A 26,258-nucleotide genomic window follows, 5' to 3' on the forward strand; every position below is an offset into this window, starting at 1 on the left:
TTCCAAGTCGTTTCCTGACGTCTAGGACAAACCCCAGCACAACCGAGCTATCCTCTCCCAGGGACCTCAGGATCTTTTTAAAAGGTTATTTGAGGACCTGGCAGCGTGGCCTGGTGGCTAGGGTCCTTGCCAGGATCCCATGTGGCTGCCGGTTCTAATCCCGGCAGCTCCACTTCCTCTCTGTCTCTCCTCCTCTCTGTATATCTGACTTTGTAATAAAAGTAAAAATGAAAATCTAAAAAAAAAAAAAAAAACTTTAAAAAGAAAAAAGGTTATTTGAAAGGTTGTGGGAGGGAGCGGAAGGGAGAGGAGAGACAGAAGTGAAAGAAAAAGATAACATACGCCATTCTTTCATTCTGAAAATGGAGCAGTCAGAATTAGAGCTGGTGCTCACATTGGATGTCCGCATTGTAGGTAGTGGCTTTAGCTACTGAGCCCCAATGCCAGCCTCAAGGATGAGGTTTTGCAGATTGTCCTCAGAAAGTAGATTTTGGGGGTAGCGTTTAATTGAAAAAAAAAAAAGTTTTTAAAAAGAAAGTCAGCTACATAGAGAGGAGGAGAGACAGAGGAAGATCTTCCGTCTGATGATTCACTCCCTAAGTGGCTGCAACGTCTGGAGCTGAGCTGATCCAAAGCCAGGAGCTTCTACAGGGTCTCCCACATGGGTGCAGGGTCCCAAGGCTTTGGGCCATCCTCGACTGCTTTCCCAGGCCACAAGCAGGGAGCTGGATAGGAAACAGGGCTGCTGGGATTAGAACCAGCGCCCGTATGGTATCCCGGCATGTTCAAGGCGAGAGCTTCAACCACTAGGCCATTGCTCCGGGCTCTACTACCTATCTGCTTACATCATCTTGTCTCCCCCAGATATTTTGTCTCTTAATGGTTTTGAGGGGTTGAATGAGAAAGGTCCATCCTTTGTGACTTCATCATGTGTCAGGTCTGCCTTTGCTGTCCATCCAAGGAATGAAGACTTCTTGCTAATTGAGCTACCATTTCCCTTGGAAGAACTAGAGATTTATCACTTGTTATTAGTAATGGCCAAAGAGCCTGCATGATCGTCACCCTCACCTGAAAATGTTGGACTGTAGAAGACAGGTTTGTCAATTAGCATGAGTACACATGGTCCAAAAGGGAGCAAGATGAAGAACCATGTCAGAAGAACAATGCATTTATATTAACTGTGTTGTTAATATAAATGCAACAACTTGGTTACTATAAATGCAGAATGTTCCATTAGTCGTTGCGCATGTTCCACCCTAACTGCCAGTGGGTAGTCTAGGGCTAGTTGGTTGGTGGTGACCACGTTGTGAACCAGTGACCTGGACTCAGTTGCCCACAGCAGCAGACAGCTTTCTTTCTTTCTTTTTAAAATAAATTTATTTTATTTTTAGGTTGTTTGCAAAGTTGAGAAGGATGTATACCCATATGTGGATGACTGACTAAGGTGAGAAGGGCTGAGGCATGGGGAGAAATGGATGAGACAATTGCTTTATATATTTTTTTCTTTCTGATCTAGCAGTAATGAATGGGGAGAGAAACAGAGAGGCCGCTCCCAGCAGCCTAAATGCATCAGTATGTGGGGGTAGGGTATGACCACCTGATGCCATTCTAGGATCCCAAATGTGGAGCATGTTCTGAGGGTTCTGCTGAAGTGGTTTTGATAGTTCTGAGATGTGTTGAGTTCATTGCTCCAAGGTTGAGGAAATCCTTCCAAAGTCCATTGGCTGACAGTCTCCACTCGCCCAGATACTTGCTCTCAAAGTTTGACTGGGAGAGTGATCCAATTTGTTCTACTATCTGAGGTACTAGATGTCTTCTGCAGGCCTCAATGATCTGTCGTGCCCCTGTGTGCATCTGGGCATGCCATCCACTACACAGGCTGCAACAGCCAAGCAGGCTGGACACATGTACTCCACAATCAGACCACAGATTCTTCAGTTTTCCCTGTGGTTAGAATTCTGAGTCAAGTGATCCAGTTGGAAGAATCCCCAAAGAAACCTCATCTGAGGTGACCCAGACCTGACTGCTGTGTATGCCAGCCAGTACAGAGTCTGGTTCAGTCCATCACCTGCATCTCCCTACACACACACACTGTTGGTTGCAGTTGCTGGGTCAGTTCTGTCATCAGTACCATCTCTTACACAAACTCACAGACTTGTTGCACCCTGTCCAACCCTGCCCACCATACACTTGGCCCTCATGTACACCAGTAGGAGCTGCAGTCCAGTGGGAGTGGCCCTAATAACTTCTACCAGACCAGCTCCCATCCCTGGTTCCTGCTCATGCTAGTCCGGTTTATGCTGTGTCCCATTTGGCTCTTGTACACATCAATGGGTGTTGGAGCCTAGCCCAGCCTGACTGACCCCACTATCCAGCCCCCTTATACTGGCAGGTACCACCACCTGTCTAGCCAGACCCATCCCCAACCCTGGTTCTCATGCTCACTGGTGAGAGGTGCAGCTCATTAGAGGGATGCTCACATTCCCTACTAGGCCCATTCCCAGCCCCAGATCTTGCACTTTCTGGGTGATATTGTGGCTTAGCTTGACAGGCATTTCCCCCATTCCCAGCGCTTACCACCTGATTTTGCAACAAAGCCTGACCAGCCTGCACTTACTCTGGCTTATACATGCACCAATGGATACAGTTACTTAGCCCAGCCTGGCTCTCCCCACTAACCTAACTTGCATGCAGGCTAACAGGTCTTATAGCTCTGCCTAGCCTGGTCTGCCCCAAGACCCAGTTCTCAAGTGTTATGTGTTATGTGTAGTGGTGGGTGCTGAAGCCCAGGCTGGTGTACTCTCTCCACCCCTGTTACCTCGGCATTTGCTGATGGATGCTGCAGTCTGGCCTGGCCTTGCCTGCCCCCGGGGTCCACATCATGCTGATGAACGAGCAGACAAGTTTCTGAAAGTGATATCCATGGCCTGTAGTAAAGTGTGTTAATATGGAAAAAGCTGGCCAGGATGTTTTCTGCTGGTGGCCATTTCTGTTTCTGTAGCCCCTGAGTGGCAACCTTTCCTGCTGCCCTTTCTATCAGTGCCTTTCCACTGATTGTGTGGCTCTGCCCATTTTTGTGTCCCCTGCAGTGAGCAGTAGCCCCCTCCTGTGGGTCCACAACTGGCTGAAGGAAATCCAGAATCTCTCAGCTATGTTTAAGAGGAGATTATCTATTTATTTCTATTTACTTATTCATTTATTTATGGTCAATAGGCCTATTTCTCTCCAAATTGCCACAAAGTGTGCAAATAGCACAAGGAACATGTATTTGGAGTCTAAATAAATGTTACTTTTTTGTCTAGTCAAGATGAGATCATCCTTTCATTCCAAATGCCTGGGCCTCCATAGCTTGGGCAAGATCTACTATGGCTTAGCTTGCTTTGGTAACCCCTTCCTAAATGAAACTGCTGTCATCTATGAACCACTCAAAATAATCAGATTCTCTAGAAGTTTGTCTTCTAAATAAACTTGACTAGCAGGACCAGTGTGGTGCATCAGGCTAAGCTGCTACCTGTGACATGGGCATCCCTTTTGGTTTGAATCCTGACTGTTCAGCTTCTGATCTAAGTTCCTGCTAATGTGTCTGGAATGCAGCAGAATATGGTCCACATGCTTGGGTCCCAGTCACCCATGTGGGAAATCTGGATGGAGTTCTTGATTCCTAACTTTAGACTTGGCACAGCCTTGCCATTTAGGGCCTTTGGAGTGAACCAGTAGATGAAAAATCTATCTATCTATCTCTATCTATCTATCTATCTATCTATCTCTCTCTCTTTCTCTCTCTCTCTAGATTGAGGCCTTGATATACTTCAAGAGTTACCTTTGGCAAATCTAAAATAAGAGAATCATATTTACTAAGACCATTTGTTGAGAATGATGTCTTTCACTCTTTAGAATCCCTTGCACTTGGTGTGGAGTGTGAGCTTTAAGACATTGGCCCAAAGTCAGTTCAATGGTTTTCTGTAACAAAAGTGCAGTAGCTATAACTTGCCCAAGTCTCCAGGCCATTTTGCTGCCACTGAGTTCAGCTATTTAGAAAAGTAGGCTGTGCATCACAGAAGTGGGCTAAACTTTTAGGTGAGTACAACAAAATCTATTTGTCTTTTAGTTAGAAACAGGGTGAAGAAGTTGTCTAAATTAGGAATCCTAGGCTTGGGTATTGTGACACATCAGACAAAGCTGCCACTTGCAATGCTGATATCCCATATGAATACCTGCTTGTTCTCTGGCTACTCCACTTCAGATCCAGCTCCCTGCTAATAGCCTGGGAATAGCAGTAGAGGATGGCATCAGTGTTTTGGCCCCTACCAACCACATGGGAGACCCAGATGAAGAGCCTGGCTTCAGCCTGACCCAGTGTTGGCCATTGTGGTCATCTGGTGAATGAACCAGTGGATGTAACTCTGATTTCCAAAACAACTAAATAACTTTTTTTTTTTTTTAATTAAGAAATTTTTCTTCTGTCAGGCGCCTAGGCACCTTCCTTCCTCTGCAGGGGGCCTGGGGACTTGGGCTGGGGGCTGGCAGAATAGAGTGGGTCTGGGAACTCTCCAATGTGTTTGGGTCCCAGGCAGGTCAGAGGGTGGGGTTAGGGCCCCAGGCTGGCATGCCTGTGTGGTGTGCTGGTAGACTGGGCTTGGGGACTTGTTAGCATGCTTGAGTACCAGCTGGGTGGAGGTTGGGGGTTCCAGGCCAGCACATGTGCCAGAGGACTGGTTATGGGGTTCTGGGTGGGAGAGCAGAGCTCCAGGTCAGCATGCCCCCCTCCAGAAGACTGGGTCTGGGAACCCAGGTGTTCACAGGCAAGGAGGCTATGGATTGATCAGGTAAGGGGGTGTAAGATATGTGGGAGGGGGTACTGCTGAGGAGTAATGTTGCAGGTGAGGAATGACTTCTGGGGCACTTCTGCTGCCAAGGCCACTCTACTTGCAGGTAAGCAAGCGGGCTGATGTCAAGCGATTTAGACGAGGGAAGTTAGAGGACCTTTATGGGTCAGAACAATGTTCCCTCAGGTGGGAGAACTGAGCTGGCTAGTTTGGGGGCCCTGATCACTACCATCCATTGGCATACTCTAAAGTTAGGGCTGGGGGGTCTATCTGGTAGGGCTATTTCACAGTACCTACCAGTGAATGTCTGAACAGGGTATGGGTAGTGTCAGGCTGGGCTCCATGACACTGACCATCATGCGAGAGAACCAGGTCTGAGGATAGATTCTGTGGGGACTATGTGGGCTCACCCCTGTGGACCTGCAATATCTGCTGATTTGCTCAAGAGATTGCAGGGTGAGGGTGACAGGCCAAGCTAGGCATGACCATGGAACCTCCAGACATTCATGGGTACTGGGGTTGGGAAAGGCCGAGCTGATCCAGGCTGCAGCACCAGGAAAAGGATGTGGGTGGGCCAGGTCACAACATACACCAGGACACACAGAGGCTGAAACAGAGGGGGGTACACTATGTCGGGTAAGGACCTAGCACCTAGTACCCACTGGCATACATGAGGACTGGGTTTGGGAGTGAGCCTGGTAGGGAAACTTGGGTAACTCTCCTGTTGGACTGTAGCTCTCACTGGTGAGCATGTGACTCAGTGCTGGGTGTTGGTCAGTCTAGGAAAGGTTGCTCCACCGTGTGTGTGCTGGTTCCAGGGGTAGAGGGTGGGGTGGGGCTGAACCACACATTGGCATGTGCAGGAGACAGGATGGAGTACAGGCAGTACTGGGCTAGACTATCATACCTACCAGTTTGCATGAAGGCCAGGGTTAGGGGCAAACTGAGCAGCCTTGCATGTGCTAGGATCCCATATGGGCGACGGTTCTAATCCCGGCAACCCCACTTCCCATCCAGATCCCTGCTCGTGCCCTGGGAAAGCAGTTTAGAATGGCCCAAAAGTCTTGGGACCCTGAATCCACTTGGGAGATCCAGAAGAAGCTCCTGGCTCCTGGCTTCAGATCAGCTCAGCTCTGGCCACTGTGGCCACTTGGGGAGTGAATCATTCGACAGAAGATATTCCTCTCTGTCTCTCTTCCTCTCTATACATCTGACTTTCCAATAAGTAAGTAAGTAAATAAATATTTTTTAAAAAACCCGGAAGGAGTATTTCAAGGTAACTACAATTGAGAAATGTACCAATCTAAGATTGGAACCCATGCTTGGCTTCTGGCTTTAAGAGGGTATTGGCATTAATCAGGTAATTTTGCCTTGTTCTTTGGAGGAATATGATGCATAGTCCATCTGGGTTACCCTGATCTTAGACATGAAGATCTATTCTGTTTTAAATTTTAACAGGGAGGTCATCCATGTTGGAGCATGTCTGGGTACTCAACAAGATTATAATAAAAGATTCAGATTTAAGGGTGATTAACCTGGGAGAGATGCCCAGGGAGGATAACAAATCCCTGCCAAGTAAATTAGTTGGTCATGCCAGTATCACTAAAAACTGGTGGGAGATGAGAATGTCTCTGTTTGGCAAACCAGAACCCAAGTAAGTTTTTGGGAGTGAGTCTTGCCACCAACTCTAGGAATCGTGGGGACTGAGAACAGAGTTAAGTGGCTTCTGTATTAATTAGAAAATTGATATTCTTACCTGTGACATACAGTGTTACCTGCAACTCCAGGAGTGTGATGCCTTAGGGGTTGGTGGGATTCACCTTGATTTCCCAGACTCCTTCAGTTCTCAGATAAATATGAGGTAATGGGGAGTCCTATTTTCCTTTAGAGCTAAGGCAAATCCCAATTTTATCACCCCTCTTGCATACATCAGGGAGGACAGCATGCAGGCTTTTAAAGCAAGGACCTTTTTTTCCATCAGTGTCCTACTTTGCCATAACCAAAATGTTCTCTTGAGCTCTTCACCCATGTTTAGCCCAGAGGTTGCAGGGTTCTAGTTATGGTCACAGAAAGCCCTATATATGTTATCATATGTGTGGCCTGTGCTGTTGTTTCCCATGTTGAAGTCCCCTTTCCTCTTCAGTTTTATCTCTGTTATTAAAAACCCAAATGCTGTAGTGTCTGGTTTATGGGAATTTAGGAATCGAGAGTGAGTTGTATCCAACAAGTTTTATATAATCTGGAGGCATAGGGGGTCTCTGGGGCAGAGTTTAGTAGAATTTTCATAGGGATTGAAGTTTGGGGTGGGGTTTGAGTATCATTTATTTTCTTATCCTTTTTTGGAAATGTTAGAAGTATCATACATTAGGTACTTGATGTGAGTAGAAGTGTCAGTCATAGTAATTGAATTATATTTATTTAATTAGCTAAAAGATCCTCGTGAGGACACAGTTGGAAGCCATGCTGGTAATTTCTGACAGCCCAAATAGTGGTTAAGGACTGTGATCTACTTAGGATTCATTCCGGCTGTTAGTAAAATTCAGGTATGTGGGATAAAGATTAAAGGTCTCTTACATTGTTGGGCGACATCTCAGTGGCAACATGGATGGACTTGGGAAAATTCACGAAAGACACCCATTGTGAGACTGGAGGGGAGAACACTGGGGAGGAAAGGGAACTTGGAGAGGGAGAAGGGAGACACCAGTGCCTATTAAATGGTGTCATAAAAAAAAAAAAAGATTGAAAGTCTTGGGCCTGCTGCAGTAGCCTAGCTACTAAAGTCCTTGTCATGCACGTTCCAGGATCCCATATGGGCGCTGGTTCGTGTCCCAACAGCCCTGCTTCCCATCCAGCTCCCTTCTTGAGGCCTGGGAAATCAGTCAAGGATGACCCAAAGCCTTGGAACCCTGCACTCGCGTGGGATACCCGGAAGAAGCTCCTGGCTCCTGGCTCTGGATCAGCTCAGCTCCAGCCATTGAGGCCACTTGGGAGTGAATCATCAGACAGAAGATCTTCCTCGCTGTCTCTCCTCCTTTCTGTATGTCTGACTTTCCAATAATATATTTTTTAAAAATTGAAGGTCTCCCAAGAGTGACTACTTTGTTCTAGGAATTTCTTGGTTTTATCACAGAAAGCCCTATGTATTGAGAACTCTCATATCCCCCATTCATTGGGAAAGGGGGATGATTGTTCACCCTATGGGAAGGCCAGAAACCCAAATGAAAGATGGTGGTCCCTGGACTAAAGTGACAAAGAAAGGGGCTGGTGTCATGGCCCAGCAAGTTAAGCTTCAGCTGGCAGTAACAGCTGCGATTTGATACCGTATTTTAGAGTGCCAGTTTGAGGACAGGCTACTTTGCTTCTGATCCAGCTTCCTGCTAATGCACTGAGTAGGCAACAGAAGATGGCTCTAATGTGGGTCTCTGCCACTTAAGTGGGAAACCCAATGGAGTTCCTGGATCCTGGCTTTGGGTCTGAAGAAGTAGAACAGAGTATTTACAGCGAGGAAGAAGGCAGAAAGTGGAGTGAGTTTTGGAGGATGTATGGTCAGGAGTTTAGTTTTAGATATGATGGAGACAAGTTTATAGACTGGCAAGGAGGGATGTCAACCCAGCTGTTGGGTATCTGAATCTAAAATTCTGAGATTGTATTCTAGGCTAGAGATACAAAATTGTGAATTGTTGGTTCATGTATTTAAAGCCATGAGTCTGGATGAGATCATGGGAGAATGAATACAGATAATGTCAAGTAAGAACTGAGCCCTAGTGCATGCTAACATTTAGAGGTCAGAGAAAAGAGAAACCAGCAAAGGAGACCAAAATGTAGGAGGGAGTGCCAAAAGGCAACAGACCAGGGAGGAAACTGTCAAATAGCTCCCTAAACACGCACCGGGGGGGCTACAAAGAGAGAAGTAATTAACTGGTCCTAAGGAACTGAGCTAGGGCCAATGGTGCAACCTACTGGGAAGGTGACTTGGGCTTTGGCTGAATTATGGAAGTGCTTTATAACTGAGTTGCTCATAAGTAGATCAAGGTGCCTCAGGAGGAGGTGAGCAAGTCCCTGACTTGGGTGAGTCCTGGGTTGTGTGGGGGTGGTCAGTTACTGAGCAGGAAAGATTCACTCCCAGGACTCAGCATCTAATGGGAGTAGGACTAGACAACTCTCAAGGTCCTTTAAACTGGAGGTGATATGAGTATGAGACAGAGACTGAAGGGTTGTTTGCCATACAGTGGGAGGGCCTTGGAGGATAAGCAGGTGTTCAATGGCAGCAAAGTGGGGAGTGATGCTTCTGGATGAAGGGGCCATGTGGACAAAACTCTGGAGAGATGGGCAGGCAGTGTTTTAGGGAGACTGGCATGGCTGTAAGGGAAAGTTGTATGAAGGATGGGAAGGGTGTGATAGTGAGGAGGTCTCCCCACCCCCATCTCCCAGGACGTTGGCTAGGGGACGTGTTCCAGCTCTTACTGAAGGGAATCAGTGGAACAGAAGCAACGTTATAGGAGGTGTTGACTGGCTGATTCCCTGGAGCATGTCTTCTCTTGACAGCTGGTGAGAGATGTCTTTTATTAAAGTCTTATTTTGAAATAGGGAAAGGAAGAGAAAGGGGCGAGGGGGGCGAAAGAGGATGGGAAGGAGGGAGGGAGGAATGAAGGGAGGGTGGAAAGGAGAGAGAGAGAGGAGAGAGAGAGGAGAGAGGAGAGGGAGGGAAGGAAAGAGAGTGAGAGAGAGAAAGAGAGAAAGAGAGAGAGAGAGAGAGAAAGAATATCTTCCATGTGGTAGTCCATTCTTCATAAGGCCATGGCTGGCCAAAGCCAGGAGACTGAAATGCCATCCCTGTCTCCCATGTGGATGGTAGGGACCCAAATATTTAATCCATCATTTGTTGTCTCCCAGGGTATGCATTAACAGGAAGCTAGATCAGAAGCAGAGTGGTAACTTGAACCAGACACTTTGATGTGGGATGTGGGTATCCCAAGTACTATCTTAACTGCTGTACCTCAACACTTGCTCTGTCCAGAGATTTCTTGAGGAAAAGACTCCTCCATGTTTTGTGGACTTCTGGCCCCAACTCTCCACTGGGGGCAGATATACATTAACTATCCCATAAAGACCCACTACACAGACAAGTGCCTGAGAGAGTGAGGGTGTTTCCCGTGAGCTGCTTTGAGGGCTCACTACAGGAGTGGAGGTGATGATTTACCCAGTGGATCAACATTTGATAGAATAGACACATCATGCCTACGATGCACCATTCCCGCCAACTAGGGATCACTTCACAACCGTTACCCATGGAATGTCCAATGCTCAGAACCCAGTGACCTCTCCTTTAGGGAACAATGGGGCCTGGCTATTCTGGGGACTCCAATTGGATGGATAGATGAATTAATGAGTTCTCTCTCCTCAGACCCATCTACAGGGCACTGAGATTCAACCTTATGGATTTCCAGGAGGATGGTCCGAGCCTCTCTGGTGGTACATACTCCTCCTATCCCTGCCTGCCCCTTGGACTTGGGTGAGGAGGGTGGGTGCGGGTAGACAGGCAGTGATGGTAGCCTGTGTGGAAGTGTGCTCATCACTTAGGAGATAGATAAGTCTATCTAGAAAACTAAGGAGTTCTTGAAGGCAGAGCTCACAATTCTACCTAACCAGAGGAGCTGCTGTGGATGGAACACTGGTATCTCTGCCAGCTGCTGATGTTTTACTGCCTCGATGACCTTGCCCTTAGGGAGGCTGGTGGATCGGATAGGTCTTGGTCTGGAAACCATCAGCATGAATGAGCTGGGCAGGTCATGCCCTCTGTAACCTCTTTTTCTGCAAAAGGCTAAAGACAGCCTCTTAAGCTCCTTGGGAATCTATCTTTAGCTAAAAGGGAGAATGGTGAGGCAAGTTGGTAAAGAGGAAGGCAGGAAATAGAGCTTAAATAGTTATGTGAATAAAGTGAATAGATTAAAGCAAGGAGAAGAATGAGAAACAGTTCATGCCGTAGGTTATGGCCATTTGCCTTTCTTTTTTCTTGCCTTAGTGTGGGTCTCACTGTACTTTGGATTCCTGGGGCTGTGTTCTGTGGCAGTCGGCAGCTGCATTCTCTTTCTGCATTGGAAGAAGAACTTGAGGCGTGAAGAGCGTGCCCAGCAGTGGTTGGAGGTGATGCGAGCCGCCACATTCACCTACAGCCCTTTGTTGTACTGGATTAACAAGCGCCGACACTATGGCATGAATGCAGCCATCAACACTGGACCTCCTCCTGCTGTTGGCAACACTGAGGCTAGTGTTCAGAATCCAGATCCTCTGTGGGAGGTGAATGTCTCCGAAGACAGGGGCAGTGCTGCCCAAGGCAGTAGCTCCAAGGTGGAGGCACCTGGTCCCCTGCAACCAACGCTAGTGGTTCCACAACAGTCCATACCTTCACCAGTACTGCGACCCCAGGCAAGCTCATCTGTTCCAATTCCCATCTTTCAGGAGGTTCCCTTTGCCTTATCACTCTGCAATCTTCCTCCCATGGTGAACCACTCTGTCTCCTACCCCTTGGCCAGCTGCCCGGAGATAAATGAACGCTTCCATTCCCTCCCCACACTGGCCCATGGAGACCACTGCTTCAATGCCAAGTCTTTTGCTTCAGAATTGTAGCCTCCTCTTATGGAAGGTGGGAGCTGCAGTTACCAGAATAGGCAATGGAGACAATGGATACAAAAGGCGAGTTCGCCTGTGAAAGACTGAAATAAATGTTCAAAGCTCCCTTATGTCTTTTTGCTGTTGAAGAGCAATGTCTTTACCCCATTTGATTAGAGCACTCTGCAAAACAACTTAGTAAACGAGTTTCATGAGTACGAGTTGAAACTGCAGGTAGGCTGTGAGGAGACACAGAACCAGCACTTGTGGGTGTATTCAATATTGCTCCACACAGTACTTATTGATGACCAAAGTGTGTGACCAATTCTGGCTTGATGTCCAAAGGCACTGCCACCTTACAGGCTATGGAGGGGGCACAAAGTGTGGCAATGCACATGGCTACGTTACAGGTAGACAAGACTCCATGAGACTAATGAGCCACACTGCACTATGGATTGAATTGTATTGTTCCATGACGTGTGGAATTCTCACAGGGTTGTCTCTGTACGTGATTTCTAACCCCAGAAATCCACCATATGGCTATCACAAGCTTCCTCTTACAAATGAAGAGACAGATCCCAAGGGAGCATAACAAATATCTATTTTATGTTAATTCTCTTACCCACAGCTGCCTCCCCCCACATCTTGCTGGAGTACCTGGAGGAATGCTTTACCATGTTTAGGAAGCTATTCATTGGTCCATGGATTGGAGAAAGCGTGGTCTGTGAACCCTCTACGAATATACACAGAAATAGAATTATCCATTAATTATATGAAGGTGCTCCAAAAATCCATGGAAAAGCATCTTTTAATACTTATTTTGGAGCAAAAAAAAATTAAAACCTATGTAGTTTTTTTATATTATGCATTTTCCATGAACTTACTGGAAACCCATTATCCATCTTAAGGAATCCATGCATGGGCCCTCAAAAATTGACTCACTGCATAGGAATACTAGTTATTTTTGTAAAGTCTTAAAAGGAGAGAATAACAAAATACTGGTTATCTGATCCCAGTTTAAGGGAGCCCAGGTGTTCCAGGATGTACATTCTTCCCTTTCATGTTGGAAATGGGTAAATCCTCTCACGGTATTTGAAGATGACCTGAGTTTTAAGCTTCATGTATAGCCCTATTGGGGTGGAGGAGAGAGGGGGAAGAGCCTAAGCGGGAAGTAAACAGCCAGCAGCAGGTGCACGTTCTCTCTGTGGAGCACTACTGTTGTCAGGACTGCAGATTGGTCCTTGCTTTGAAAAGGACAGAATCCATAAAATCAAGACCAAAGTATAGATTTTTTCCTTCTTTTTTAGTAATGGAGGTGGTTTGGGGGAAGTCTTAAGTCAGACACACACAGAGAAAAAAAAAGAAATGCTTTATTTAGATAAATTAAAATGGATGAACTACTGGTTCAAAATAAGTAAAGCTCAAATCAAGTCATGGAAACCTTGAATTTACTTCCTAAACAACCAAAATTACAGATACATTACCAAAACAGCCCCATTGAAAACAAAGTAGACTTACATTTCTTAATATGAGAAAATAACAAGGTAGGTTAGGTTCATATAACAAACAATCCACGCTCTACAAAGTCTCTGGGATACCCAAATGTGTTCTGCCTTGGATATGAAAGAAGAGACCATATCTAGATAATGATGGTAAGCAAGCCAATGAGGTGTGTAGCAAACAGAAAATGTCACTGAAAACAACAGGCCATTATGTGTAGGAGCCCTCAACTGTGATCAGTGGGTGCAGCATGGTGAGGGGCCAGACGTTCTGTCCAGCAACTGTAAAGGAAGGAACTCGGATGGAAGGGCAAACAGGCAGCAGGTGAAGCCAACCTCTTCCGCTTGGCTGCACTAGACACATCCCTGCTTGCCTGGCACCTCTGTGCCCTTTGGATGACACTGGAGTCATTTCCAAAGCAGGCTTTTGCTGGTTCTCTCTACGTGACCTTTTTTTTTTTTTGCCTCTGGGATTGATGGGGAGGCTCTTTGCATACACAGTATAGCAGACAGTACAAGGCACAAAGGAAACAGGACCAACAAGTAGTGCTGTGGGCAACTTAGGACAAAAGGAAGGGGACTGGCAGTTGGAAGAGGTGGATGGATTAAAAAGCAGAATCAAAACTGAAACCCAACTTGCCATTCTTCAAGCTTCCCATCACAGCTGAGCTGTGGGACAGCTGGTTTGTCTATATCTTAAATTATATCACAGGCTAAGGGAAGACAGCGTATGAACAGAACCCCCAAATTAACACGCAATAGGCTTATGGGCTTCCTGGCTCAGGCTGGTGAGCTTCAACTTAGAGTAACAGAGTCAGAACCCTGCCCTTCTGCCTGGGAGATGAGGCAGCTCCTCAGGCTGCAGTAGGGCACAGGGGACAGACAGGGCTGAGACAGCAGCACCGTCCCTTGCTCTGCCAGGCGTGGGACAGGGATGGTCCCACACACTGGCTCAGGGATGAGGCTGGCCACCATGCTGGCAGTGTGAAGGACAGAAGATAAACTAAAAAGCAAAATGGACTTCTCTGCTTACACTGTGTTGTGATACAAAAGAAATGCACATACAAGAAAGAGTTAAGGGGTCCCGAATGTATCTGCCAGTGAATAAGAATTTGCAACTAAAAAAAGACAAGCTACATTACCCTCAGTATATTTCATATAAATCAGTTCTCAAAAAAAAAAAAAAAAAAACAACAAACTTTCCAGGTATAGACGTACTATTTATGGTACAGTATATACAAACACAGCAGTATAATTTATTGCTAGAATTTTATTTGGTTGTTACAAAATAGGTAAGGGTGTATATATTAAAAATGGGAGGGGACTAAGAGAAGGCAGCCAGAAGAATACGAATTATCTTCAAGTTACCTAAAGTGCCAGGATAATTTTATATTATATTTGAACCCTTCTGAGAAAGTGAAATAGCGCAAATAGGCAAGGGAAATGTTAAGGAAAAAAGAAATTGGGAAACAAAGAAAAAGGAGATGTCTACGCCATGAGAAAAGCGAGACATGTCTGCAGGAAAAGACTTCACTTTGTTGAAGCTAGATTTGATTTTAACACGTCTAGAAAAAAAAAATGTATGGTCGGCTAACACCAAGCTGAACACTAAAAAACCAAAACCCAGCCCTTAAAGCTCAAGGGGACTAGAGTGCCTGCAAGGCTGATACAGCAACTTGGACAGTTACAGTGGAATCCATCTCTACTGAAAAATTTGGTGCCATGAAAGCTTCCCTATTTTTCTCCATCAGTTGGCTGGTAGCAATATGGACAGTCTCAGTTTGTTTTCCCCTTTTTTGTGTTGCCTCTAAATTGCTTTTAGAACCCAAAAAGTCCAGATGCGACATGCAGATGACATGGGAGTAGCATTCCTGTGGATCCAGAGACCTCTGTGCCAGGTCCACAGAAGTATTTAAAGGGCGTAGCATCATGCTTGCTGGGATTAGATTTGAAAAAGACTTGCTACCATCATGTGAAGGTTCCTGCTGTGGGCATCCTCTGGACAGAAAGCCTCTAGCTACTTCTGAGCTGATAATTTTAAGGAAATGGAATACAATTTCACACGTTTCATTTCACAACCGTTTTGGCTTTAGCCATCCTACAGAGAAATACATCAGGTTCTCGCTTAGCCCTCAGGAAAACTCTGGAGGGGCATGTAGTTTCCTCGTCCAAACGAAAGGCATAGCCATCTTCTCAAGCTCTGGGTGGCCATTCTCTGTCAGTGGCCAGGGGACTTCAGTGTTGCCATTCCGAATGGAACGGGGAGCTCTTAACACACTGGAGTGGGTAGCTGGGGGAACACAATCCAGTCCACCCTGGGGGAACCAGCCAATTCCCACTGGGCAACTTCTTAGGTTTATAAATCTAAGATAGGATTAAAATAAGAACTCTCCTTTGCTCCAAGAGTTTTCTGGTTTCCAAGTTGGGATTAGGTGAGGGAACAAAGAAATCAGAATCCTTCTTTCCTGAGCCTGGAGCCAGCACTGTTCCCAGTGTCCACTCCCTGATTCCACTTCCTGGCTATCAGGCCAAGCTCCATGCAGCACCCGGGGGTGCTTTAAGGAGACTTGGATACAGCCTCAGCTGCTACCCAGAGGAGATAAGCAATCTTTAATCACCAAATCATTTGCTCAAACTCATTCTTTCTACTTTGCACAAAATATGCACAATTCTTTCTTCCGCTTTAAATATTTACAAACAGAAAAGGCCTAACTTTTAAAGGAAAGACATTTTCTGAGTTCCTATAAAGTGCAGCTAATTTAAGGCAAATTTATGTGAAATATAAAAGGTGGCTTACTCTCTCTATATACATTTCCCAGTTTCAAAAAGTAAAGTTTCCTACCCTCAAAAAAAGGAAAGAGAAAAAATTAGGGTTTTATTTATTTTTTTCTGGAAATCTAAAAATGTAAGATCTCACTGGCTTCTGGAAATCATAGAGTTCTTAACATCATTGTATAAGTAAAATGGTCTCTTTTTTAAAAAAATAACTTTTATATAGCTTCTTCAAACAAGTTAAAAGGAGGCAAAGTGTCTGCTACAGTAGTCTGGAGGAGTGATGGGTAAGTCAAAGGGTTATTTCTGTTAGGTAAATAGACTTTCGGTAGTCCAGGATGTATCTCCATTGTGAACCAGGCCTGCTAAGGCTAGACATCTACAGCGGCTGTTAGCTCCAGGAATGAGTATCTCCCATCTCCATCAGAGTCCAGCGTTCTCAAGGACTCTGGTTCCGGTGTGGCAGAACCCAGGGCCTGGGATATTTCCTGGTAGGTCAGCTTCCCATCCTCATCCTGGCCAATCTTGTGGAATAAATCTTGAAGATCTGTCAAAAAGGAATTATAAAAAAATACAGTTAACTTCAGTTAAAAGTAGCCTCCATCAAAAACACTAAAAGAAAAGCTACTTTGCAGACCTTTTTCCCCCAAAAGGTACAGCTGACATTCTTACTAAGTCATACAGGCTAATTTTTGATCTTTTAAGAATGAGAAGATTCTGTTGTTGTTGTTGTTGTGATTGATGTGGCTGTTATGAAATGATGTCAATCCGAAAAACAGTAATATTATCTCAACCCCAAACAGCCTGTATCTCATGCAATAAGATATTGTGAAGTAACCAATGATATGAGGCAGATTGCTTATGATCTACATCAAAGAACTGTAAAACCTAATGTACTTGTAAGGCCCCATGATACTTGGAAATGGGGAGGGAGAGCAGAGAAATCTTACATTACCCTAGAAGGTGTGAGGAAGACAGGAAATAAATCCTATCAGGATCATAACTGGTAACTCATAGACAACAGACTCGAATTAGCATTAGACAATAGCAAAACTACAAAGGCATATGGGGGAATCAGGAGTAATCCTAACAACCTCTTAACAGGAGGTCATACGCATAGAGTAGGGAGGGGACCCCAGAGTGGAGCAGGCAGACAGGAGGAGGCTTGTATCCCAACCCTGAAGACTCCTAGATCCTCACCAAGGACTATCAGTATGAGCACTGAGGACTACATCCCTACTGCCAAGGAGACCACGGGGAATTGGAGTGCCTTCGGAGACCAAAAACTCTGAGGTCACCCACCTCCATTTGGATCTACCACATGGGATGGAAGAAGCCCAAATCCTGCCTTGCAGGATCCAAGGTCATCGGAACAACAACCAGGATCCCTGAGCGGTCTGCAGAAACAGAAGAACAGTAAACTTCCTTCGGGACTAGGGGGAGGAGCTTTCTCTGGTCCTTGCCTGCTTCCAATTTTGGGTTCCCACCCCCTCTCGTAATAACCATCAGGATTGCTCCAGAAACCCCTCAAAACAAACAAACAAACAAACAAACAAAACTAGAATAGACAGACAGAGAACAACAAGGAAAGCTTAGAAACAGACAGGAAACAGTCAGCGAGGATGCACTTATAACTCACTGGGTGGGACACAAAGATTAGTTACTCCTCACTGGGGTATGGAAGATTTCTCTGCACACCCCTCCTAAACATGCTCACCTAAACTGTTGACATATATCCTGTTAGAATTATAGAATTAGACTACCCAAAAAACAGCCAGGTTCAGCGAAAACATGCTTCAATGCTATAAACTGCTAAATACTAAAATTAAAATAGGCATGAGACAGCTTAATAACAATCTAAGCCATTTTAAGGTGTATAGAACACGGCTGAATATAAAATTGAAATGTCAGAATTGAAATGTCTATGAAGAAGTCACATGTTGTGGTTGAGAACCTGCATTTTCCTATTAACATATTGGTTAATCAATACCATGTCAATTAATGCCACAATGTTGTAAATGGTTGGAAATATTATATTGGGGCTTTTAATTGATTGGGATGATACTCTGCCGGCTCTACCTTCAGACCAGAGATGGTCTCACCAAGAAACCATTGAACTTACCAGGACAATAAGATGCTGGACTGTATGCTTGGTAAATACCTCAATTGAAAGAATGTCAACTGAATTTGAACTATGGAAATGCAACAAGGTGGAGCAATCCACCGTGGGGGGAGGGTTTGGGGAGGGGTGGAGGGAATCCCAGTGCATAAAAAATGTATCACATAATGCAATGTAATTAATTTTAAAAAAATGAAATGCAATAAAAATATTTGTTTAAAAAAAAAAGTAAGAATGAGAAGATTCTGGGCTCAGCGTGATAGCCTAGTGGCTAAATCCTTGCCTTACATGTGCTGGATCCCATATGGGTGCCAGTTTATGTCCTGATTGCTCCACTTCCCATTTGTTTCCCTGCTTGTAGGCTGGGAAAGCAGTCAAGGATGGCTCAAAGCCTTGGTACTCTGCACCTGTGTGGGGAAGCTGGAAGAAGCTCCTGGCTTCAGATCAGCTCAGCTCTTGTCGTTGTGGCCCCTTAGAGAGCAAACCAGCAGTTGGAAGATCGATCTCTGTCTGTCTCTCCTTCTCTCTGTAAATATGACTTTGCAATAAGAATAAATAAATCTTAAAAAAAAATAGAACAAGAGGATTCTATGGGAATGAATTAGCTGGCTCTCTAGTCAGGGACTTCTCTTCAGATTTTCCAGACTTAAGCTGAAAGGGTAAATGGCAATGCAGAGGCCTAAAGATCTACCTGATAAAAGCTAGCTGGGCTGCTTCTGAGACTTTTTGTTGGATGGCTGAGTGGGGATTGGGAGAATGCTTTCAAAGTCTTCAACGAGCAAAAATCCCAGGGCTGGCAGCTATTTAGGTACCTGAACCAGTGGATGGAAAATTGAACTCTGTCCCTCTCACTTTCTCTAACTCTAACTTTCAAATAAATAAATAAATCTTTAAAAAAAGCAACAATCCCAAATACTATAGCTTTCTCAGCTCTGATGGGAAAAATCAAACCTCGAAAGGCAATTCACTTGCTTAAGGTTATTTAGTGTTAAATGACCACAGCACAAATTATCACCTAACCTGGTACTCTTTCTACTACATGACATTGTCTCTCCAGATCCAGAAATTAGCAAACTTGAGAACCAGCGGCTGAAAACCACAATGAGATACCACTTCATAATCACCAGGACGGCTGGAATCAAAAGTGGTAGTGAGAATGTGGGGAAAGTGGACTGGGCTCTCATACACTGCTGATGGGAAAGTAAAATTGTTTGAGTCACTTTAGAAAACAGTTGTGCAGTTCCTCAAAAAGAAGTTATCGAATGAACGAACATTCTAGGTGCATAGTGAAGAAAATGAAAATGTGTGTACATAAAAACCTGCACACATTCACAGCAGCACTACCCCCAAAAGCTAAAACCTAGAAACACCCTACAGTTTCAGCAAGTGAGAACCAGATAAACAAAATGCAGTGTTGTGCATACAATGGAATACTATTTAGCCACAAAAAGGAATGAAGTACTGATGTTATAACATAAACAGACCATGAAAACATGCTTAATAGAAGAAGCACACTGAGAGAAAGAAGAATTAATCAAGGTTACATGCTAGATGATTTCACTAATATGAAATACTCTGAACAAGCAAATCCTTATGGATAGTGGCTAAAGAACAATGGTTGCTAGAGGCTGGGAAATGACTGCTTAATGTATACCATGTTTTCTTTTGGGGTGATGAAAGTTTTCTAGGATTAGACAGTGGTAATGGTTGCAGCCTTGTGAATATAATAAACAGTGAATTACAGATTTTAAAAGGGCTTATGTTATGGTATGTAATTACATCTCATTAAAAAAAATACCCAAAGGCCTAGGCATCTCTTTAAAACATTTTTTCTTTTTTTTTCCCTTTCTATATATATATGTGTATGTTTATACACATATAAATATATATTTATTTTTCTGTGAAGAAGAGAAAGAGAAATATCATGAGTTGATCTGTATCTTTTAAATTTTGAAGGCACTATTACTGCCAACAGGATTGGAGAATTTCTATCAAGAGTTTTTTATATTTTCTTTATTCTTTTTTCAAAAAGATTTATTTATTTTTCTTCAAAAATCAGAGATATACAGAGAGGAGAAGAGACAGAGAGGAAGATCTTCCATCCAATGATTCAATCCCTAAGAGACTGCAAAGGTTGGTGCTGCACCAATCGGAAGCCAGGAGCCAGGAACTTCCTCTGGGTCTCCCCTGTAGGTGCAGGGTCCCAAGGCTTTGTGGGTGCAGGGTCCCAAGGCTTTGGACCATCCTTGACTGCTTTCCCAGGTAACAGGCAGGGAGCTGGATGGGAAGTGGAGCTGCCAGGATAGAATCGGCGCCCGTATGGGATCCTAGCACATCAAGGCGAGGACTTTAGCCACTAGGCCACTGCACCGGGCCCAGGAGTCTTTTATATTTTCTTATAGGCCCCAAATGAACACATAGGTGGGCTCATTAACATGTAACATTTTAAAAAGTCCTGGGTGCTTTCCCATAATCAACAAAAGATAGAAGATTTAATTTCTAATACCAAAGACAGTCATGAGACTGAAGTCTTTCTAAATATCTTCCTAGATTTCTTTCCTATCTTCAGTGTCACACCTGAATTCAATAAACCTCTTGTTTAGTAGTCAGAAAAAATAAGGATGAAAGAAAAGGAGGAGGGAGACAACAGTTGTGGTACCAAGTCCAGTCGACCGAGTTGTTCTAGTGGACAAGCTTCAAACAGGGTCCACTCTCATCATGATGACAGGCCCAGCGATGCCACTAATAAACCTTAAGAAATCTCTGGAAGCCAGAAAGGCAGGAGGGATACTTTTTCTAGGCAACACCAGGTAGCTAGCTGAAAACTTTTTATGGGTGGGGGCATGAATTTATACAACATGCTATGCAGTTGACAGTTATATTCAAATAAAAATGACTGTATTTTCAGATCATTTCAAAAGTATGTACATTCAGAAGTGGCCTAAGATTTATTTTATTTTTATTTTTTTTATTTTTATTACAAAGTCATATATACTGAGAGGAGGAGAGATAGAGAGGAAGTGGAGCTGCCAGGATTAGAACCAGCAGCCATATGGGATCAAGGCGAGGACCTTAGCCACTAGGCCACACTGCCAAGCCCATTTTTTTTTTCTCCATTTTTTTTTTTCTCCATTCATTCTCATCAATTCTTGATATACTAATGCAGAGGGGGTGGGGCTGGTGCAAATGTTCAACGGCTGCTCCTCTGCCTGCCAGCACCAGCATCCCAGAAGTGCCAGTTTGTGTCTAGGTTGCTTCCCTTTGTTTATGGCCTGGAAAAGCAATGGAAGATGACCCAAAGCTTTGGGATGCTGAACCTGTATGGGAGACCTAAAATAAGCTCCTGGCTTAGCAGCAGCTGTTGTGGCCATTTGGGGAGTCAATCAACTAATGGAACACCTTCCTCTGTCTTTCCTTCTCTCTGTAAATCTGCCTTTCTTGCAAAAACAAGTAAATCTTAAAAAAAAAAAATGCAGAGGGGGCAACCTGTGTAGCCATTAAATGCAATCTAACACAGGGAGAGTGAAAAAAGTAACTGCGTTTGTTTTTATTTCTTTTTCTTTTTTTAAAGACATATTATTATTATTTTACTGGAAAGGCAGATTTACACAGAGAAGGAGATACAGAGAGAGAGATCTGCTGGTTCTCTCCCCAGGTGGCTGCAACAGCCAGAACTGAGCCAGGAGGTAGAAACTTCTTCCGGGTCTCCCACACAGATGCAGGGTCTCAGCGCTTTGAGCGAATCTCTACTGCTTTTCCAGGCCGTAAGCAGGGAGCTGGAAGGGAAGTGGAACGGCTGGACATGAACTGCTCATATGGGATCCCAGCAAATGCAAGATGAGGATTTAGCCACTGAGCCATTGCACCAGGCCTAAAGTAACTGTATTTCAATTGTGATATAAATGTTTAAGTCTCTCTCTCTCTTTTTTTTAAAGATTTATTTATTTTTATTGGAAATGCAGATATGCAGAGAGGAGGAGAGACAGAGAGGAAGATCTTCTGTCCGATGGTTCACTCCCCAAATGACCGCAATGGCTGGAGCTGAGCCAATCTGAAGCCAGGAGCCAGAAGCTCTTCCAGGTCTCCCACGCAAGTGCAGGGCCCCAAAGCTTTGGGCCGTCCTCGACTGCATTCCCAGGCCACAGGCTGGGAGCTGGATGGGAAGCAGGGCTGCCAGGATTAGAACCAGTGCCCATATGGGATCCCAGCACATTCAAGGTGAGGACTTTAGCCGCTAGGCTACGGCACCGGGCCCAAGTCTTTAAGTCCCTTATGCTTTAAGCAACAATTGCAGCATGCAGAACACTTACTCACATATTTAACAGTCACATATTATCAAGGCACTATGCTATGCATGGCAAGAGTTAAATTTTGTATATACCCAGGAAATTAGAACAAACTGACATTACTAAACACAGGCAAAACGTTTAACAAAACATTAAAGAGCACGAGGAGGAACCCAGTGCAGTCCTGGAAGATGAGTAAATGTTTCCTGGTGCAATGGTATTTAAATTAATGTGATCAGCCAGACAGATCAAGGTGGAGGGACAGGAACAAATGTTCTAGGCAGTTAGCAAATACAGAACTAGGAGTCATGCTGCAGGCAAGGCAAACGTATTCTCCCGTGAATCATATCCTTCCTATTAATGTTTATTTTGCTGATTTTTAGCAGAAGGGTCCATTTTGGAAGGACCTGACAAGTAAGGGTCAATTTTTATTTATTTTGTTAATCTTAGTTTTGTATTTGTTTTTTTTTTTTTCAAAAAGATTTATTTATTTTTATTGCAAAGTCAGATATACAGAGAGGAGGAGAGACAGAGAGGAAGATCTTCCATCAGATGATTCACTCCCCAAGTGACTGCAAAGGCCGGTGCTGTGCTGATCCAGAGCTAGGAGCCAGGAGCCTCCTCCAGGTCTCCCACATGAGTGCAAGGTTCCAAGGCTTTGGGCCGTCCTCGACTGCTTTCCCAGGCCACAGGCAGGGAGCTGGATGGGAAGTGCAGCTGCCAGGATAGAACCAGTGCTCATATGGGATCCCGGTGCGTTCACGGAGAGGACTTTTGCCGCTAGGCCATGGTGCTGGGCCCTGTATTTGCTTTTATACCTTCTCCGGTAAACCGCAGTATCACTGAGACACTGTATTCTTACTGCTTAACACTGGGTTTAACGAGGTGCTCACCGAATGAAGGCCCTAAAAATATTAATAGTCTCAGCATACAAACAGAACAGGTATGAAGTCTGCCTCAATCACTTGCTGTATGGACTCAGGCAGGTTTCCTGTAAGTAAAATGGGTCTAATATTTGAATGTTTGTAGGATGGTTACACCAAGATTATACGACATGATATATATAGCAAGCATCTGGCTCATAGGAAGTGTTCAATAAATGTGAGATCTAAGTTTTTAAAAAATTACTACTTTGGGGCCCGGTGCCGTGGCCTAGTGGCTAAAGTTCTCGCCTTGAATGTGCCGGGATTCCATGTGGGCACCAGTTCTAATCCCGGTAGCCCCGGTTCCCATCCAGCTCCCAGCCTGTGGCCTGGGAATGCAGTTGAGGACAGCCCAAAGCTTTGGGACCCTGCACCTGCGTGGGAGACTCGGTAGAGGATCTGGGCTCCTGGCTTCAGATCGGTGCAGTGCTGGCCGTTGCAGTCACTTGGGGGAGTGAATCATCGGATGGAAGATATTTCTGTCTCTCCTCTTCTATGTATATATCTAACTCTGCAATAAAAATAAATAAATCTTTTTTAAAAAGTTATTACTTTAATAATTCTGACATTACATTCTGATAACACAAGTTACCTTCAATGCTAGAAACTCCTGGCAGGAAGACAGTTCTTGGTTGGGCAGCTTTCTCAATTCGGTCTCCTGAAGACTTTGAAGATTTTGGCAATGCTGATGGCTTTGATGTGGAATTCTGAATTTGCTCTGTAATGAACACATAAGGTTTTAGTATTATCAGATGCCAAATTAAACTAGCTTTAGAGATTATCTTTTAGGGTATTTGCCTATCTATTTAAAATAAATAGTTGAGAATTAAGTATCATAGTGACTGAATATAAAGGCTTGGGCTCAGTTATATTAATGGACAAGTGAAAATTAGCCAGTATTCTACTAAATTAAGATTTGAGTCAATAGTTGAATTAGCAGATCCTGTAGCACAAATTAGTGCTATATATATTTAATATTTAGTAAAATAAGAAATACTTTGATACACGGATAGATACACACACACACACACCTCTCCTTCACTGGTTCATTCCTAGATCCCAAAACAGGCTGGGCTGAACTCCACCCAGTTTTGCCACCCTCCCAGTTATCCCACGAGGGTGGCAGGAACCAAACTACTTGAATCACTGGTGAACTGCTGCCCAGCAGAGTATACATTTAGAGAAAGCTAGAATTAGGAGTGGAGCTAACTCAAACTTTGGAACTCTAATGTAGAATGCAGGTGTCCCAACCAGTCTTAACCAGTAGATAGAATGCCTGCCCCCATAATGCATGTTTAGATGTTAAGCTGCCAAGAGACAACAAATAGTTGTTGTATATTAAAGCCTTTCTGACATCCTGAAGACCTGCTATAGGCCTGCTCTAGGGGAATATCCAAGCTGGTGCCACGTGGGCTACTTTAAGATTATATAGGATAACACTGGGACAAGGCCTCTCACCACAGTTCTGTCTTCTACCAAAAAGAAATTTCAAGATAGTAGGCATTTAGCCTAGAGCTTCAGGTACTTGTGTCCCTATCGGAGTACCTGGCTCCAGCTTTCTCCTGTAGACCCTGGGAGGCGGTTGTAATGGTCCAGGTAAATGGGTTCCCACCACCCAAGTAGGACACTTGGGTTTAGTTCCAGGCTCCCAGCTTTGGCTGGCCCAGTACAAGTCATTGCAGATATTTAGAGTATGAACCAGTAGATAGGAGCACTTGAGTTTATATTTCTTTCTCTCAAATAAATAAATAAAAACAAAACAAAACAAAAAAATCAAGGGAAATATCAGTGCTTTTCTAAAATGGAAAACTTCTTGTTGTGGGGGAGTCAAAGCTCACACAGTCCAGGGTTTTGGCTACGTCCTTGTAGAGCTTAAGTCTGTGGAAACTGATGCATATGTTAATATTGATCAGGTATGCCCCCACCTAAAGCCAAGGGCTCTCCTAACCCAATAATCCCATCAGTACTTATTAGCGATTTTCAGGAGGACTAAAATTTATTTTTAAGTAAATTTAATGCAATTACAGAAATGAAGGCTCCCATAAACAACATTAAGGGTTAGTCTAATGTATGCTACAGCAGTAACGTTTTGTCTATAATTGGATGCAGGCAGCATGGAGAAGTCTATTTCCAGCTAAATATTACCCATTCTTCCTTTAATAGACTACAGTACAAATCATGTACAAAATGGGCTTTTTCCAAATGAAAGCAAAGTATGTCAGCTTCATCTCGGTGCACTCAGGCATCACTCACTCGTTCGATCAACACTCTTGCAACACCTTCTCACTCCCAGTGAGGGAGGCAGGCTGCCCAGGCCTGCGTGAAATATTCACAAGCTGGCCCTGCTCTCACCTTCCTCGGTGTTCTCTGGAGGCCTGTTGCTCTCAGGTTTGTTGGTGAGGGCACTAATCAGCTGCAGTTTCTCCTTTAGCTTGGATACCTGAGAATTTGAGTTATCTTCTTTCTGCCCAAAACAAAGAGCACAGAAGATCAAGATGGAAATGAGACCTCACCTGAGTCTTCATAGACTACGTGCCTATTAGCATGTGGTACTTAACCTTAGTACTTTCCCTATACAGGTAATGGAGGAATGAATCAACAAATACTACATTTAAATCTTTGGTTCTCAGTGTTGATGAGTGTCTAGTTGGATTTGAGGGCAGACCATTAAGGGAACATTAGGCTACTGACGATCTGATTCACTGTGAACATTTGCCTGATGGGGCAAGGCATGTGTATGTCAGCAGTAACGGAAATGTAACCCTGCTCAGGTGCCTATGCGACACCCATTTCCTAAAATGAGCAGGATACAGTTTTCTAGGAGCTATTTCACATCAACTAAATCACATTTCTGACTATCCATATCACCTTGTGATTAGACCACGTTAGGCAGTTTTATGTGCTTATAACCTCAAACCAAAATGAAACAAAACAGAAAAACCATATATGCATACACAAAACAGCTGAACAAAAAACAACAACAACTATTCCCACAGTTCCCTCTGGGCTCCATGGTAGTTAGAACTGTTAGGAACATGCAAAATGAACTCTAGTATTTATAATTTGAAGTCATATCTTTTAAAAAGCTTTTTTTCTCCATATCCTGCTTCATTTTCAAATGATTAGAATGATACATGAAAATAGATTTAATTACAAGAAGAGAGAAATCTGTTTTCTGTGAGACTGGTTTCTCATTGCTTAGGTTAAAGTGGGAAGTTCTGATA

At 44.1% G+C, this 26,258-nt stretch overlaps 2 protein-coding genes across 7 annotated transcripts in view; one reads left to right on the top strand and one right to left on the bottom strand.

Moving 5' to 3' along the window:
• The first annotated feature begins 69 nt into the window (after window positions 1-69).
• TEX38 (testis expressed 38) lies at window positions 70-11,566 on the top strand. 4 transcript variants are annotated; one of them, XM_058680955.1, is made up of 3 exons: window positions 70-84; window positions 865-937; window positions 10,849-11,566. In XM_058680955.1, the coding sequence occupies exon 3, from the start codon at window positions 10,974-10,976 to the stop codon at window positions 11,451-11,453; it is 480 nt and encodes a 159-aa protein (XP_058536938.1). In that variant the 5' UTR covers window positions 70-84; window positions 865-937; window positions 10,849-10,973; the 3' UTR covers window positions 11,454-11,566. The 4 variants fall into 4 exon arrangements, with proteins under 4 accessions (XP_058536938.1, XP_012786509.2, XP_012786508.2 ...); XM_012931055.2 differs by lacking the exons at window positions 70-84; window positions 865-937 and adding an exon at window positions 9,287-9,374; XM_012931054.2 differs by lacking the exons at window positions 70-84; window positions 865-937 and adding an exon at window positions 10,148-10,298.
• Window positions 11,567-15,824: 4,258 nt separating this feature from the next.
• The window catches only part of EFCAB14 (EF-hand calcium binding domain 14), a 45,612-nt gene continuing 35,178 nt past the window's right edge, over window positions 15,825-26,258 (bottom strand). For all 3 annotated transcript variants that reach the window (XM_004599431.4, XM_058680881.1, XM_058680875.1), the window contains 3 exons: window positions 25,387-25,498; window positions 23,627-23,752; window positions 15,825-16,253 (listed from right to left, as the gene is read on the bottom strand). In XM_004599431.4, coding sequence (XP_004599488.2) covers window positions 16,078-16,253; window positions 23,627-23,752; window positions 25,387-25,498 — 414 coding nt within the window. In that variant the 3' untranslated portion in view covers window positions 15,825-16,077. The remainder of the gene's footprint in view (window positions 16,254-23,626; window positions 23,753-25,386; window positions 25,499-26,258) is intronic.

The sequence above is a fragment of the Ochotona princeps genome, chromosome 2 (assembly GCF_030435755.1).
Source record: "Ochotona princeps isolate mOchPri1 chromosome 2, mOchPri1.hap1, whole genome shotgun sequence".
Lineage (NCBI taxonomy): Eukaryota > Metazoa > Chordata > Mammalia > Lagomorpha > Ochotonidae > Ochotona > Ochotona princeps.

What these genes read in the sequence shown, in the direction of transcription:
- TEX38 (XM_012931054.2), top strand. Translation starts at nt 10,262, where the DNA reads ATGGATTTCCAGGAGGATGGTCCGAGCCTCTCTGGTG. An exon ending in TGGTCCGAGCCTCTCTGGTG is followed by an intron (nt 10,299 to 10,848) that starts GTACATACTCCT and finishes TTCTTGCCTTAG; the next exon opens with TGTGGGTCTCACTGTACTTT.